At 39.3% G+C, this 18435-nt stretch overlaps 1 protein-coding gene across 1 annotated transcript in view; it reads right to left on the bottom strand.

Moving 5' to 3' along the window:
* atp11b (ATPase phospholipid transporting 11B) overlaps positions 1 to 10859 on the bottom strand; it is a 56201-nt gene extending 45342 nt beyond the window's left edge. Inside the window, exons 1-3 of the mRNA XM_069679311.1 lie at positions 10564 to 10859; positions 2648 to 2764; positions 957 to 1046 (exon numbers count right to left, since the gene is read on the bottom strand). Coding sequence (XP_069535412.1) covers positions 957 to 1046; positions 2648 to 2764; positions 10564 to 10590 — 234 coding nt within the window. The 5' untranslated portion in view covers positions 10591 to 10859. The remainder of the gene's footprint in view (positions 1 to 956; positions 1047 to 2647; positions 2765 to 10563) is intronic.
* Between the last annotated feature and the right edge of the window lie 7576 nt (positions 10860 to 18435).

Below are 18435 nucleotides of genomic sequence, written 5' to 3'. Positions count from 1 at the left end.
TGTACCTAGTCTTTCTAGTCTTGCGACAACTCAAAGCTGCTTTTAAACTATACATGACACATTCACCTATTCACACACTGATGGCAAAGGCCTAAGTGCCAATTTCCAATCAGATCTATGATCAGATCATACCCGATGGCTATGCCACCGGTAGCAATTTGGGGTTCAGTGTCTTACCCAAGGAAACTTCAACATGTGACTGTAGCAGTCAGGGATCAAACCCCCAACCTTCTGATTGAGAGACGACCGACTCTACCACTGAGCCACAGCCGCCCGCCAAAGACAATGAAACTAAAATGTTCGAGATTATATCTTTAAGAGAGAGCAATATCTCTTTAGCGATCCTTTCTCTAATGCAGTATTAACTCTAACATTAAGAGTTTAGTGGTTAAGTGGTTCAAGAGAGGAAAAAACTGCTCAAAACAGGCATCTAGGAAACATCTTAGGGCGTCTAAAAATGGTTAAATTGGCCATCTAAGAAAACGTCGTATTCACAATGTCAAGATAAAAAGAGGCCTTTCCTCTCAGTTATTCCAGACTAAGCTGACTTCAGCAGCACTGACAAGTTGAGTGGGTGAAAAGAGAGCCTTTTTAGACGGAGTCAAGTCGATTGCTTTGGCTTCACTACACAGGCCCAAATACATCAGGATAAGGCTGGAAATCTGAAAGCCAAATCCTTCTCCAGCACAAGCTGACTGATGCAGAGTGAAGGCCTAACACCTAAGGCTGGCTGTAAAGACACACATATTGCTTAACGCGTGGGTGTAATGTTTAAATACACAGGCAGACCCGTCTTTCTCAGAGTCAATGAGTCACTCTGCACGCACAGGACAGGACACATGCGTTCGCTTTTAGGGTAGGGAAAATGAGGTCACACTTGATTTGTCACCATCTTACAGCTGAAAACATGTACATGAAAAAAAGAAGTGTGTTAGTGCATTTGTGAGTGTTTTTACCTGTACGAGGAAGATTATGAGAAAATAGAAGTTGGCTATTCTTCTGAACTGCTCGAAGAGATTCTTAGGGACAAAATTCCAAATTGTGTACTGAAAGAGAAAGAATAAAAATAACCCTTAGCACAAAGACTGAAGAAAAGAGATACAAACAAACTGAAATACATACAAACAAATATACAAGCAGGTAAATTAGTCTATCTCTCACTGCCAGTATTGAACGATAAACTAGGGATGCACAATATTATCGGCACGTTATCGATATCTGCAGATTATTTCTTTTAAAATGACATTGGCATCGGCAGCTATGTACATTTTCTGCCACTGATAAAACAGCGCTTTAATTTTGCCTTAATGCTCGATGATTCCCGAACAAAGCTTGACGTAACGCTACAGCATTAACTTGGCGAGAGTGTGCCCGCGCACTGCCTGCACCACACCTCTTCCATCAAGCGTAAAGAAGGGTGCAAGATGTCTGCGGTATGGCAGTTTTTCAAAGTTTCCGAAACAGACAGCAAGGTTGCTATTTGCAATGGTTGCTCAGCATTGTTCATGCGAGGAGAAGCCTGTCTTAGTTGTATGAATATTTCAATTTTATTTAAAAAGAAAATGTTCCATGCAAATAAATATGGCATTTTGTACACAACCTATGTTTAAGTAGTTTTCTCATATAGCCCAGTGAATGTATACATTTTGAAAAGGACTGCATTATGTTATTTCTGCATGTGCCAGTGGGCCACTACAATAACAGCAGGCATGATATCAATTCCACTACAGGGGAGACCTGGTGTTCTCTGCAATTAGGTGGAAAAAAAAAAAAGGCCTAATATATCGGTATCAAAATTGGCAATCGGCAAAAAGAGTTGGAAAATATCGTCATACGAGCAAAAAAATCAAATATCGTGCATCCCTATAAAAAACTTACAAAATCATTTTTAGGTCTCATTGAAGTTATCAACTTTGTATATTGGTAGATCTAAGTAAAACCAGCACATGCAGCCTTATATCTGTAAACTGTGATTCAGCAAAAAGTCAGTTCAAGTTAAAAGACTGATTTTATTTACTTTTTAAGTTTCCATTTGTTGTCCTCAGAAAGAAAAGTGGAGGAATTAAAAAATTTGGCCTTCACTTTGTTGCCTCCCTTTTTTTATTAAAATCTCTGCATGAAAATTTAAGCTGCTTAAAATCAATGTTAGTCTAACCCACGAGGTGACTTAGCTCAACTGTCAATCATTTAATCAACTGGCCAATCAATGACAGCCATCAGTAGAGGTGGCAGACAGCCGACAGTTTGGATTATTGTCCTTTCGTCTGGTTAATCTTCCCAATGACTTACTCACCCTTTCAACAACAGAAAAGTTGTTTGTCATACTCGATCCTGTTATCAACAAATCACACTTATGTGTCTCTCAGCACACCAGAGATTTATTTTGTAAAACTGGTCAAGCTGGCACCAGAAAAGAGATTCTGGAGACGACAGATTTGCAGCCATAGTTGGCGTCACTGCTCAGGCTCATGCAAAATTTTCACATTGTGATTGTGGTATTTACTTTAACTTATTTTACTATATCAACAAGCAATGAAATGATACCAAGTACAGTAAAAGGACATGCAGCCTCAGTCTCACTAGCATTAAATCTGTAATGATAACACCGTGAGGAAAATGTCAGTGCTGGCTTAATAACATTTGGTACCTTAGAGGAGATGATTCTGTTGTCAGCAAAGCTCGGTGGTATGTAGTGGCCATGCTGGGGGAATCGATTTGCTACATAAATCGTCCTGGTGTCACTCTGATGAGGGGGGTCAACGCCCTGAGGGAAAGGAGGGTACATGAGGAGGGAGGAAGAGGTGTGGGGAAGAAAGAGGAACACATTAACATGGAAACAGGAAACAGGTACAAAAGTCTCAATACATACAGACATGTCAGTCGAGTCAAGTCAAGTTGATTAAGAGGAACCACTAAAAGTATTGTGATAAACAATGCTAACAATATACTTTAACCAGCTTCCTTAATTGTATTGTTTTGTGACCTTTTATGTGTTACATAATTGTTTAATTCAACATTTGGGGGTTTCAGATATGGCAGGATTATTTTGTACAGCGTTCCAACATTTTGGACAATATGATTAAAAGAGAAATGATTCATCAAACGTCCATAGATGGAATTACTGTTGGTTAAAGCCTTATATCAGTGTGACATTAAGGTTAAGAATTCAGTGTTGTTTAAAATACATTTTAAAGAGAATTAACATGATAATTTACTAACAGCAGTAGAGGACAAATGTTTAGATGCAATTATTCTATGAATTTGCGATAAGTCAGACACTGTGTCACTGCCATGAGAAGGGTAAAATGTGAAGCAAAATATAATAAGTATAAAATTACATTTTGTCAAAACCATTTAAACACAAATGATTTCCAGGAAAATAGACCTTACTTTTTACTGGGAAATTACTATAAATTTAAATAAATCAGAATCACAGTATATAGGCAGTTGACCGAGGTAAAGACTTGGCTACTGGTACAGAGGGAATAATATTACTTTAGAGCAGGTCATGTTACATTGTTGGCATTAAGCAGAAGCATGACTTATCCTGGAAAGTCTACACTTAAATCTACCTGGGGCAACATTCTGTGCTGTTATTCCACGTGGTATCAATAACTGTATAGCTGGGCTTGTACATCCTATCTTAATGGGCTGTTATTTAAACTGATGCAGCAGACGTTAGGTTGGGACATAAAGGATGCTATACTGAGAAAGAGGAAATTAAACAATGCCAGTAGTGTTACATCACTCATGTACAGATGGTGGCATGGTGAGAACATCAGCTTATCGTCTGCTCATTTTGACAGTTAGTAGACAAAGCTTTAATATACACTTACCGTGTATTACGTTTACGATGAGACAATTTTAATAAGAAACCTATTTAAGGCTGAACATTAAATTCAAACCAGAGCAAAATAAAAGCCCTAATCCAAATCATAAAGGCTAATATGTGTAGTATAAAAAAGGGTAAACATAAGCCGTAATAAAAAGTCTGGAACAAAATCAGGTTGGCTTGCTGTGATGAGTTGTGGGTATTCCACTGGAAGATGGTATAAAGAGGAACTATGATGTCTTAATGTCTTTTGAAGAGAAATAGAGAACCATGTGTGGCTTATCAGCCTAATTAAACATTTCTGAATTTTAAAAATGCAAAGAAAATGTTCAAGCCTTGGATATAAGCTTGTGAGTAAAATGATTACTTTGTGTTTTCAATCCATTATTTGTAGACCAAAAGAACAAGCACATTTCATTCCGCTATTTCATATGAGTTTACATCACTATCTCTTAACTTCCTGTTCGTTCCTAACATAATATTCAGGTAGTGTCCTGTGTGTCACACCCAAACTGGTTGCTACACTGAGAAGGCTAAAGTAATCACTTGCAAATGATATATGACGTAGGTCCAACACACACACCCGTACGCACACACCGAGGAATGTATCCGGGCCACGTCACTCGCTCCCACACACATTCACCTCTGTTCAGCGACACATGTAAACTATTACTGCCTTTCTGTTTCACTCTCTCAGGCTCTCCATCTGCTGCTGCTTTCTCTCTGTTTTCTAAATAAATGCCCTGCACATGTCTCTCAGATTGAAGACAACTGCACGTCTGTTTGTCTAATGCACGTTTTGCTTTATAACTAGGGTCTTTGAGGAAGTTATCAAAGTAGTAATGTCTGGAGAAAGAGAGACTTGTTTTTTCCAGGTACTCATTCTGCCTGCCTAATTTACTAAATTCACATAAATATTTGATTTCCTGGGGTAAGCTCTCTTCGTTAAAACGAAAAGCATTTCATTACACTTTAAGGAAAGAAAACAATATGGTTCATGTGAGGCTTTTTTTTTTACCCTCATCTTTTGAATAAAGGCTCTATGAGGGTTTTTTCATGGGTTTTCATCAGTTTAGCCATGACGTGCCAAGCATTGCCATGATGACATGTGTTTCCACTACAACCTCACCTCAGAGGATGATTTTAACTTCCAACTAAATCTCTCTGGTTTCAAGTTCGGTTTCACTCCAATGTTTCTGTTTGTACTTTCAGTTACCAGTCATATTTTACAGTTTACCAGTGCTTCAGCCATGCTCAAGCAGTGTAAAGCATGAGTAGCCAGCGGTTAGCGGTAAACGACCTCCAGTCATGACTTCCTTTTCCGCGTGCTGTATTGTTTACAGGAAAAGAACTCGCTTCTCTTGTGGTTGACTTTAATTAACCGGTCTTGTCTTTGCCAAAATTTCAACATCATGATGCAGATCAGTAAAAAGTACAAATAAAGCTTCGTCAGATCTGTCCTCAAGAAGAGAAGAAAACTACTTTTAAAATGCTCGTTTGGATCGATCATGATGCATTTGAAGAAGTTGGGAAACCTGAACGCTGAACAGCTTTCGTGACACAGCGTCCAGGGAATTTATCTTAAGTTGAATTTTTGATCTAGAATGGATTGTTAGCTGAACTTACATGCAGATGTCCGTTTATAGAGATTAATAAGAAGCTAAATTATCATCTATGTAGAATCTGTAAATATAGATTACTGTTTAAGATTGAGATGTTTTCAAGAATGGGCAGGAGACTGTTTTGTCAAGAAGTTGTAGAAACAAAATAATGTGTTTAAAACACAATCTGCAGAGCTTCATTTGCTCTGTTTTCTTAAATAGAAACAGGACGAATACATTAGATATAAACATAAATCAATAGCAGTGTGGTTAGCAGATTTGTCTGAGGAACTCCAGGGAGGAATAATACATATTTATTTCTGTTAATAAGTCTTTGAACACAACTCTATTATATTTTAAGGGGAAGGTCAAGGGAAAAAAAACTTTTTCAAGCAACATAGCGCATCAAATCATTCAGGCGCTCAAACAGCACTGTATTCATAGTTTGGAGTAAATAACCTGAGATGCTGCTACTGTTTGTTAACACTGGCTGCTGAGTGGCTTTCATCATGCACTTGCATAAAAACAGACATAAAGTAATACAGGCTTTTAACCCTTTATGAAACGGCAATTGCAGACACTGATGGGCATGGAAGTGAGTTTTGTAAGCCAGTAATCCCCACAGCTAACAAACTAATTGTTGGGTCACTGGCATTAAACAACAAACAAATATATCCCTGAAGATAGCTTATGGAAATTTTGTGCTGAGGGTGGTAAACATCTTATGATTAATGTAAGAAACGTGGTTATTAGATGAGAAAAATGACTCATTGCTTTTCTCCACCCAGTTTTTCAGACAGGCTGAAGAGGGAGAGATTCAGGCTTAAGACAACATCATCAGTTAAGTTGCTTAATCATTAATATCTTTGCACACAGAAGCTTAAGTCATCTTAACTGCAGGCTGAGTAAATACAGAACTGCCCTGTCTAACTGTAACAAAGATGCAGCCTTGTGAAATTAAGGGAAGCAGCTTAGCCAATGATTCTGAAAGCACTGCAGTGCAGCTTTAGGTTGTCATTGCTTGAGTGTATTACTAATGACACATTACACTAAGAAGACGTACCTGCTTAAATAGTTTCTTGTACATCTTTTTGAACTTGCAAACAAAATCAAATGTATAAGCGACAGGTGGCTGATATATCAAAATGTTCCTATTTGCTCGAGTCAAACCTGCTTACGGTCTCTGTCGCTATAGGGGTATTCGATTCAGGAGAAAGTTTGCTATCTGAACTCAAGAGCCAAACAAATGCACGAGTCCCTTCAGCGCTCTTTCTGAAGCTCCGCCCCCAACAGTTCATGGTGTGAATTCCCAGGGAAACCACTCGAACAACTAGCCTAACTTATAAAAAACAATATGGAGCGTCTGCAGCCTTGGGGTCAAGCTTTAAAAGGGGAAGTTATTTTCATCACAATCATGAGCCGATCATTGTCATTGCATGTCAAACGCAATGAAATGAAGTTTGACAGCTTGGAGTGGGAACAATTAAAGAAATGGACAATGAATTGAGAATATTTTTGATTCCCAAGGTGTGCATCCCAAAGTCTAACTCTACATAAGACAGGTACATATCCATCAGTCACCATTACAGCATTCAATGATCTTTTTATTTATTGTAGACTAAAGAGTTAATCCAGAGCAGGCTGGGACTTTAGTGTTTGTGTAGATAAAATATAAATGTAGCTTATGATGTTTGTTTTTAGAAAAAGACATTCAGATGTTCCTGAACAGTCTGACATATCTACGGCTCAGCAGACAGGATGAGCCAAAGTTCTTTTTCTAGAGTACCACTTCCTTTGTTTGGGACTGCCTTTGAAGTTGGATATTACAGATTTAGTAGACATTTCTGAAAACTAAATAGAGCTTATGTTAAACTTGGCTGTCAGATAGCACATATTACGGACACTTACTCTTTCATTAAATATACCAATGAGGTGAATCCAAGCAGAAGCAATTTTCAATCTTTATTACTTTCCCCATAAACTTATATCACAAAGGGGAGGATAGATCTAGAAGGGGATGGGTTTATGAAAGATACTGAAGCCATTGGACAATTTAGAGGAAGGTAGGCTATATTGCACATTTTCCAACATAATTTTTAAAGTAAGTCTCCACATTGGCCATAATGTTAAAGAAAAGAACAGGCCTCCGCCTCATTGTTTACTGGCAGATTAGAAATTTAAATAAATAAATAACCCAGACAGTACAGTAACAATTTCAATATGGCATTCACCAAGCTACAAAAAAAGTGACTTTTTTCCGGCCATAATTGTCAGTCGAGTGTTATGCCCCCATCTATTTTGAGGCTGACAGGTAATAACTCCCTGCATGAAGCGTACAAGTCCCACAGTGCCTTGAGGGAGTCATTGCCATGAACAGTGGCTAGGGGCGACGGACTAATGCATCACAACCACGGCAACGCACTCAGTCGTAATATAGACTAAGAGGCATTTAATCAAATGGGATGAGCTAATCAGAGATTTAGGGAGGGAGTCACAAATAGAGCAAAAGACAAAGACAGAAAGAGAGAGATGGAGACAGAGAGTAATAGACAGAGTCAGATGCTGTAGGTGCTGCTTTTGATGGAATTGCTGACGACAACAGCAATACTAATATGACTCCAGGCATGCCAAGCGGATATCTAACAACATGTGGCATGAAATAAGTAGCCTGAAGAAGAGCTAAACATTATAAGGGACTTTTATAAAGGGTGGTATAGGCCACGTAGAATTAATTAGCAAATGTTTTCCACTTTATATTTAGGCCAACTGCAGCAACATGTGAGAAGTGTTCTCAATGAGACTGTAAAACTGTAGAATATTCAGATAGCTGAACGGTCTAAGATGCACAATATGTTTCAAATATCAAATACACTCATGCACATATTAATCTCTATTTTCCTCTTTTTATATCACACAGCTTTAGTTTTCTTACACTACACTTTGTTATAAATATGAGCTTGCAGATACTAAAACATGATTGAGTTAGAGATAATGCATGAAAGCGAGTATTTCATAACCTCTTGTTTGTTTGTTTTTTCCAAAATAACATTCCCACCACTTGGTTACGCAGTTGCAAGCAACGACTACATTGAAGTCTTACAACTGCTAAATCAAGCTTTGCTGTAGAAATGCACAACATTTGCAAAGTATGCCTTTGGAAAAGCAAACTTAAAACAAAAGTAGTAATAATATATACATAACGATAATAATAGCTAATTGTGTATTTTGTAGTTTTTCTATCTAAACAGCTGCTGTTCATCAGTCAGATCCCACATCTGAGATATCCTGACCTGGTGCTGCATTGGAGGTAACAAATCGATATAAAATCAATATAAAAACTTGATGTGCTCTGCAATAATAAAATACACTACAATTTTGGATTCCCAAAAGGAAATGCTGGAGCACACAAAAAGTTCCATGTCATACCTGCAGAACAAGATGTCAAAGAGTGTTTCCAGTTGCTTAGGTGGCTTGTACTGTAATTACAGTAAGTTTTGTGTGATGTAACTGCAGCATAACTTGCATGATGTCAGCACTGCTGATGGAGGAAGCCTGACATTAAAACCCAGTCTGACTGTTAGTAAGGCCCATCCCACCTTCTTCTCACATGAAAGAAGCAGATAAGGGACTCATGAGGGAATAAACATCACTGTGTTGCCCTCCAGCTGATATCAGGGTCAGACAAATGCCTCTTGACAAACTTTTTCATTAAGCCAGTTGTACCATATGCTTTTTAATTACGCTTTTAATTACTGCAGGTCAATTATCTTGGATGGGTCACAGACTAAGCGATCTGAAATAATGAGGAGGGGCCACCATGTTTAAGGAGTTTAACTCTCTGTTGAGCTCTTTACAAAAGGCCAAATTCACCATATAAAAAAAGAAATTTAACTTTTTGTCCAGGCTGACTTGCAGCTGAGCAAGTAAATGCAGGGAGTATTCAGTAACTTTGAAATGGGAGCTTAAATTAACTTGTTGTTACATCAACAGTTAGACCTCTGTGACTAATGTATAATATGCACGCATTCATTCATTCACATGGGCGTGCCCCCCTCATATGCTCACACACCCCCTCTGGCAGTCACACCAGGCCTTCTGTATATCAATGCAGGTTCTTAACGAAAGTAATACTACTTTGACAAACCGATATTACCAAAATAATCATATCACAATTGCGCAATGCTGTAGGACTTAACACATTTCATTCATTTTTTGATACATTTCAATGTAAACTGGGAAACACCGGGAAGCTAAAATCGGAGTCAGGCAGAAGTCAATTGTTTGGTGCCTATCGTATACCGGTCTTACTACTTTCATGCCTTTGCCTAATAATGCGTCAACGCACAGCCATGTTTGTAGGCAAACAACAGGTGATTACAGCAAATACAGGATGCTCTCCATGCATATGTAACCATTTAAACACCCTTAACGTTACAATTTACCCGGTGCATACAGATTGTAACAGTGTAACATTTACACGACAGAGTTAAAACATCACTGGGCCGATCCAAAGGTATCATAAAAGTTAGAATAAGACGGGCGAACGTAAGTTAGTATGCTCGAGAGGTCTAATCAGCTGTAGAAATTACTTTGTTGGCTCACTTAACACCGAATAATAACACCAAGTCCGAATAAGAACTGTTAAAACTCATACTAAGCACGAGAGGTGTGAGGCAGCAAACGTTAACGCTAAAAGAAGATGAGCTAGTGAAGCTGTTTAAGTTGTTCATTGTTAGCCAACTAGCTAGCGTTAACTTAGTTAACTCTTAATTAAAGTTTTACATTGACACATGATTAAGCTGTGGTTTAATGCCAGCACACGTCTTCAAAACTCCAGTTTAAACTCCGTTTGTTGTTTACGTCTCAACTATCTTAGTTATCCTTTGTCAGCTAATTAACAGGAGCTAGCAGTTAAGGTAGCTAACACAACCTACACCTGACTGTCATCACTGCAATACAGACAACTCTGTTTGGACACAACAGCAACAGCTAATTGGTAAGGTTAGCTTGCTACATTTAATACTTATAAAGTTAATACATCTTTCCGTGGGGTAAGCCTTTTCATATTGACACGTGTACTGAGTTAATAAGAGGCAACAGCGTTAAAGAAAGGCAGGAAAGCAGTTTTACCAGCTGTTGTCGGATCCACCGGAGCATCCTGCAAAATACGTTCTTAGTAGCCGACCAGTCGCTAGCTCAACGCTAGCAACGAGCTACTCCAACAAAACCGTCCCGAACCATAAATATTCCCCCCAAAAGGTAGTTCTTTTCAGTCGCATTACGCGACACAGTCATGCAGTGTAACTGTGCAAAAAAATAAGTCCGGTTTTTCCCATTCCGCGGTAATGTCAAACATATAATCCCCGGTAAAAGTGACAGACGGCTGGCCACGAAGTCCCAGGGAGCTACGCTACATCTCTGCTCTGCCACGATCAGCTTCCCCCTGCCAGCACACAGCTCTGTGCAGACACCGGCTGCTCTCCAGCGGCCTCTCAACGCCCCCTGCCTGTCTGTATCCACAAATAACAAAAAGGATAGATAGCTAGATAGACAGATAGATAGATAATTATATAGGCCTATATATATATATATAGTCCATTTTGTTTCCAATGTTATATTATTTTTATATTTTTTTGTTTATTTCATATAAGTTTATTGACAAAGGGAGTTCTGCTGTTTCCTTGTTTTTTTGTTCTTATTATGGATATGTTTACTTTCACTTACCAAAACACACATTTTCCTTGTATGTCAGTTTCTACATTGCAATAAAGTATAGTACATAATACTATAAGAATAATGTGCAATTAATTAATTAAATGATATATGAACTATAAATATAAAAGTAAACATACAACAAGGTCTTACCAAATGGGCAAATATTTTCAAGGACCCCATGTTACAATGAATATTGTCTGAATTCCATTCACTTTTGGGGTCCTTGCTATGTGCATGCTAACTCACTTTCAAACCGTCATGGCTTACTTGGACACATGAATTGAAGGGGCCACATTGATATTATAAGTAAGACCTGTGCTTTTTGTATTGCTCCTTTTCGCCCTGAGTCTGAGAGCAAGTTGTCATAACTGTAAGACAAGAGTACAAGAGATGTTTCTGATTTTGTCTTGGCCCTGAACATAAACCATATATTGTTGTTGGTCATATAATACAGTGGTGCTGTAGAATTGCAGAGTGTTCACTGCATTGCAAAGTGCTACTACTTTATTCACCAAATAGTGATAATGCAGGGCTGTGAGTCATATCTAGATTGCCTTCAAGGCACTTTTTAAAGTGGAGAATACTCTTTGCCAACAGGGTGGAGACTTCCGCTGGATTTGCTTACTCCAAGTGTTGTTTAAGATATCTTAAGCCAGAGGGAATTTTGTTCTCATCTCCTGAGGCAAGTCCCAGCTGAGCGTGAGCTGAAAAATTCATCCGTTTCCCTCTCATTCACGGTCCTTTGCTCATTCAAGTCTCATCCTTTTCTTTGATTCATTTTGTGTTTCTCCCTTTTAGAATGAAAAATCAGAACCATAACCATGTGGAACTGGAAATAAAATTATAATTGGACTTCATCCCTTTCTTTCCTTTCATTGATGCTATCCAGTCTCTTTGTTGTTCCAGTAAGTCTCTTGCAAGGCCTCTCACATAAAGTGAGGTCATCCTTGTATTAGAGACTCCCTCCCAGCGAGGAATCCATTCCCTCCTTTGAGACGCAGTACATCCTAATCAGTCGATAAAGCATATAGACAATGCATGACATCACACAAAAAGGATGAGGAATGCACAGGCCTTTGAAAATCTCAGTATCTCTAAGGCTTAACTGTACTGTGTGCTTTTCTAAATTGATTCAATTTGCTATATATGATTGAAAACATTGAAATGATGCTCTCATCCCATTGATGGGAGAAGTAAATGGCAAATGATAATGATCCTGTGTAATCAATGTGTTCCAGCAGCTATTTATGGAGCAGAATAGCTCCAGCTGCCCAGCAGTGAAGAGGTTTTCCTCTCTCTCTTTCTGGTCTTCTGAATGAAAAAAATGAAACATACAAATGTATTTGCATGTTTTTGCATTGCTTCTTGAGGTGCCTCTTTGACTCAACTCACCACTCCCAAAAAACCCAGCCTCTCCATCATGATAGCCTTTTTAGAAAGCAGGACAAAAGGGTGAAGCTAAACCACACGCCACCATCAAGCATTTATCTCCAGGATTAAAACAGCTTTAGGCCACTCTGTGAGTCAGCAGAGTAAGACACTGACGGTGCCACAGTGTTTGCAACATCTTGGGTTCAAGTCCCTCTCATCTATCACATACAATAGCCAGTGTCACATGCCGTTTTGTGTTTTTTTCCACCGTGTGTCCAGCAAAAGCAGTAATGTCAGAAGCTCATCTTAAAAAGACAGCTTTGCTCTGCAAATCCTTTGGGTAATCCGCTATCTGTCTGTGTTTGTGTGTGAGCCCTGAGCCCAGCGGTCCTGCCCATGTGACTGTCAGGGTAATCTCTCTGTTACACTCACTTACATAACGCCCTGGCAGCAGAAACATCTGGGAGCTCCCACCCCACAGCTGGACTGGATACAGTGTCATGTGAGGGCTTGGCAAGGCCATGTATACAGTATATATGGCATTTGGATTAAAACCTGACCTGACCTAGAATCTCTAAATGTTTCCAACTTTTCCAGAAGAAAGCTTCACTGATAACCCTTCAAATCCAACAAAGTTGTGATGATTTGTTTGAAACTACCCAAGCTTTGCCTAAATGTATATTATATCTATAAAAACTAACATTAGGGTAATTCTTGTGTTTTGGAGTTTAATGTAAAATACAACAGATTAAACATCACGCCTTGCACAAGCTCCTCCTTTTGTTTAATTAATAAATCAATTGATGAATTTATGTAGCACAAAGTTTTCTCATGACATTTCGGCTGGTCACAGAGTCCCAGTGACCACGAGCAGGACTTGACTCATTGGTGGACAGCCATCTGCCGTGACCGGATGGGCATGGAAAGAGAGATAGAAAGAGACAGAGAGAGAGCTGGAAAGGGAGAGTGACACGGAGACATGCACATGTAATAATAATAGAAATATGACTGTTAATTATAACAAAAGTAGCGCTGTGAGTCTAGCAGGTCCACAGCAGCAGGTGGTTCGAAAAACATTCCACAGGTACCTGAGCATGACAAAACATCATGGGGAGACACAAAGTTTGTTCACCTGCGTAAATGGGACAAGAATGCATACAGATTGATGGAGAGAGAGAGGAGCTCGGTGTATCTAGTCCTCTGGCAGTCTAAACCTAGCAGCATAAGTATCACTAATCGCATTAACAAAAGAAAAAATTTAAGCCTTAAAGGGGACATATTTTAGCTATGCAATCAATTTTCTATTATTCTAACGTGTTTTTGAGTCACGATGGTAAAGTTTGTTAAAAATTGTATACATATTTTAATTTAATTATTTTTCAGAGCCTCTCCATCCTCCTGAAATTAACAAGCCGTTTTTCCATTCAAAGGTCAGACCTTGGCCACCATTGGCTGACAGTATTTGGAGTCACAGCGTAACCCCTCCCCTACGTGTGCGATCCCTCATGGAGGAGCAGCCGCACTGCACTGTCACTCCAAAGTTGTAGAAAACATGGCTGCTCTAGGATCAGTTATTCGGCCTTATATGTTCGAGCCAGAATCCCCTGGAGGTGTCGGAATGGTAAATTGAAATTTTGAAAATGACTTAGCTAGTGCAAGAAGGCAGCCTGAGGCCTGACGGTGAGTGACGATTGGTCGATTTCAGCAAAAGCAAGGTTCTACGTAGAAACCTGCAGCTGATCTGAACGGCCCATTTCAGAGGAGACCTTTTGTAATGTAGTTCTGAAAAACACGGAATTATGTAGTTTTCACTTTTTCACTGTGAAAAATAAAGACCCAAAAATGTGTAACCCATGCAACATATGAGAATATCCATTTCAAAGATATGGCCCCTTTAAAAGTAGACTGTGACTGGTAGATGATTCCAAAGAAGAGGGGCCTGATACAGTAATAGAAGGCTCTGCCTCCCATACTACTATTGGACACTTACAGGGTACCACAAGCAGGCCTGCATTCTGAGGGGTAATAAGGCAATATAAGCTCTTTAAGATGACCATCAAGAGCTTTGAAGGTGAGATTTGTTTATTTGTTGAAATCATGTAACATACATTAAATTAAATGAGGTTCCACTCTATGCTTCATGAGGCATAAATAAGGTCACATCTTGTGGCCATGCACATAGCTGAAACGCTGTTTGCTTCATGCACATCTCTGTTGGCTCAAACAGTGAGCCACAGTGCCCTTGATGTCTGTCATGGAAGTGGATGGCAAGATACCAGATAATGTTTGGCTGCCTTCCCAGCTCTGTATTGGATTTAACTTCTACTTCTATCTTACAAGTGCCTGTCGTATTAAATACTGTAGTCAAACAGTTTAAAATGAATCAAAATGCAGCACAGATAGGAGTCCTGCATGTGTGGCCTAGGGTTTGCATGTTTATTTGTACGTGTCACGCAAGACATTTTGCCTAATTCAAACAGTGTAGCCTACCGACGATATAAATCGCTAAGAATCATTGTGACTTTCCACAGAAAATAAATGTTTTATACAGTGGTGAAATAATCAGCAAACTCAAATGCATACAACCATACTTGATTCAAATTAGGCTTTGTAAAGTAAAGTATAAGTAACTTAAATTCATATTTGATGATGATGGTATGCTACTATAAAGTCCCTGCATCTTTACCCCTAAGCATCCAAACCTGCATATACTGTATTTGAAGTTTTTGGTGCAGAAGGAGCAATGATTGATGGCTTGCCTGGCAAGAAGTACAAGAGGAGGAAACGTTTGTCCACTGAACTTCACTTCATAGCTCGCACTGGTTACATGTAAGGCAAGTATTGCTTGTTGACACAGCCTTCTCTTCTCTTCTGCTCCCTCTTCTTCCTCTCCTCTCTTCCCTTGGTCAGCTTCTATGTCTTCTATATGAGCTAATCCATAAGGCCTGTTTAACCATGCTGTGGCTGATCCTCTTGGTAAATACACCAGCACTAAGTGGCTTTCAATCATTACCACCGAGTATCCCTAATAGTACTAATAGGCTTAGGGCAAGTTCTCCCTGTCTGCCTAGACCCCCTATTTCTATGTAATGGTTGCTTGCTCAGGCTTCGGTTTCCACTTTGCCTGTGTATATATTAGCGTCTGTCTTCTTGAATTAGCATGAATATCTGTCTCGCCCTGAGGACCGGGACTCCAGGGAGCCTGGCAGAAAGGGTCGCCCTGGCTCTTAGGGAAATAGAAAATAAATGGATTGGCTCTTAAGCTGGATGTGCGATGGCTGAATCAATACCAATTGACCAGAAAATAAATAATAAATAAAAACAATGCTTCTTTCAAATCAGCATCTAAAGCATACATCATTGATTTTTTTAATATGTGTTGAACAAGGTACTTCAAAAGAGGACACAATAAAGAAATCCCTCTTGACATATAATAAGAATGTATTTAGAAGTTACCTTTTAATAATTTACCAAAATAAAAGTTCTGTTAAAGATCTGATCGGTGGTGTGAGTCTCCCTCTTGAGGACGAACTGAGGTATTACAGCTGCATGAAGCAATTTCCAGTGATGCAATTTGTATAATGCAACACATGCGACATACGCAGCAAAACAATGCATTTGCAGATGTTTTAAGATATGTGTGCTAATGTTTGCGTGTGTGAGTGTCAGTCCAGCCACCTAAAGGCAGTCGATAACAAGTGGGTGAATCACTGCAGCTCCACTAGTTTGTGTGCTTGTGTGTTTTTCACTGTGTAGTTATGTGTGTGTATGAGAGGGAGTGTGTGTGTGTGTGGCCAGGTGGGTGGTATTGGGTTTCCTAAGCAGCTACTAATTCTTCACCTAACACCCTGACCTCCTTAGTCTGTGACCCGGAGAGAGAGAAGGAAGGCAGCTCTTCATGCACTTCTTTGGACCTGGTCATGGATGACAAATTGTGTGTGTGTGTGTGTGTGTGTGTGCCAAATGGATCACCCTAGAATGAATCTGTTTCTTTATAAATAATACAGTGCAAATGGTTTTTTCCTTTCGCTAGGAAGAGGAAGAAGAAGTGGAAGAGGAAGAAAATAAAGTAGAGGGAGAAAGGCAGGACAATGTTTTTCTGTCCAACCATAATGCAGCAAAAAAGTTGTCTTTCTACAAGTTTATCTGCTCAGCAATGAGTATAAAGGGGAGGCAAATAAGATTTTAATTTTTTTTGGTTGCAGGCCATCCATATTCAGTGGTATATATAAAATAACAGTGACGTAGGTTGACAGCAGCTTTGCTCTAAATCTAATTGGTTTAATACATTTGACACTGATGCAATTTGTTTTTCACCTAACACATACTGAATCTTAGACATGACTCATGGTTCTGGTGATACAGTCTGCTGCAGTACAGCCACCTACAGAGAAAGCACCACAACTGCTCTGTATCTCATGTCACAAAGTTGAAGGTTCCCTCTTGAGTCAGATGCCAAGGTATGTATGTGTGTGTGTGTGTGTGTGTGTGGGGGGGGGGGGTCTGTGTTTTTACCTGCTTTCCGATTTGCCTCATTTCTACAGGGACAAGCAGCTGCTTGAAAATGCAAACTCTCGCCTCCTCCATCATTGTGACCAATTACAGAGGGGCGGGGCTAGAAGGGTCTGATGCCCTCCCGGAAAAGACTGGTTAACCCCACCATAACCCCCACCTCTTCCCCCATTAAATATGTAAAATATTGATGCAACAAAAAACCCAAACAACATATACATATAGAGAAATGTATATGTATAATATACATAAAAACTAATTACATTTATGTAATGACGTTCCGGTAACGCGACTGGTGATGACGTGATGGCGTTGACCTCTGCTGATGGTTGCTTTGTTGTCGTGTTTTTTTAATGGGACAATATAATACAACGTTAGTAATAGTTTTTTGTTTAGTTAATACAAGTGTCAAATCATTACGTGAAATACAATAAGTTTCCAAATATCTGCACAAAATGGACAGCTTCACTTACATTATCGCTAAGAGACAAATTACAGTTGATGACGCCAGTCGTCACGATAATGGCTAATTCCAGCCATGAGGATGCTAACAAGGTGGAGATTGTGTTGCCCCAAAAGGAGGACTACGACAGCGAAAACGATAAGTAGAGGAAGATAAAGAAGAGGGCCGTCAGAACGAGCGACATTAATACCGTAAGTTAGCGTTTTGAGCTGTAAGTAAGCTATTTCTGCCCTTTGTTGTGTACCACGGGCTAACGTTAGCTACAGCTGGAAGGCAGCTGCTAGCCAGCTGGAGTTGTGTATAGTTGAGTTCATAATAACGCAAAATGAAATCGCGTGTTTGACTTCACTCTGTATGAAATCAATTGTGCTTGCGTTTTAGATTTAGTATTATAATAACTAGTACTTTGTAAAAGAATCACAACTCGCTTCATGGAGTCTTGTTCCTGTATTTATGAACCTGCCTTTATGTAATATCTATACTTTATTAAGTGATATCTATACAGTTCCACGGAAAAAAAAAGATTCCTGGCTGTGATACTACTCATTTCCAGTCATCTTCATATGATGTTAAAAGAGAGGAAAATTGCATCTAGTGTTTGGTCTCTGAACTTTCAACTAATCATCTATTTTTTGTAGTGAACCAGGAAAGCTTAATTTCCTATACTTTTGCTGTGCTGACTAAAAAGGAATTATAAGCAGAGCACGCATACAGACGCACGCAGGTGTGAGGAGCTTGTGTGTCTGTCACTTACTGTGTTAAACCCTCCAGTAGAGAACTCATTCATTCCTTTCTTGATGAGGTGTGCATCTGTTTGTATAAAATAACCTTGGTAACCATGTAGCTCACAACATGCGCCTGCCTGTGTGTGTGCGTGTGTGTGTGTGTGTGTGTGTGTTTGTCGTTGCCATGTTAACATTGGCCCCTGCCGACCTTGGTCT

The sequence above is a fragment of the Semicossyphus pulcher genome, unplaced genomic scaffold (assembly GCF_022749685.1).
Source record: "Semicossyphus pulcher isolate SPU_LCO1_2020_fin unplaced genomic scaffold, fSemPul1.0.p SCAF_4, whole genome shotgun sequence".
Lineage (NCBI taxonomy): Eukaryota > Metazoa > Chordata > Actinopteri > Labriformes > Labridae > Semicossyphus > Semicossyphus pulcher.
The sequence above is the reverse complement of the archived record's forward strand: the minus strand, read 5'-3'. Positions and strand labels throughout refer to the sequence as shown.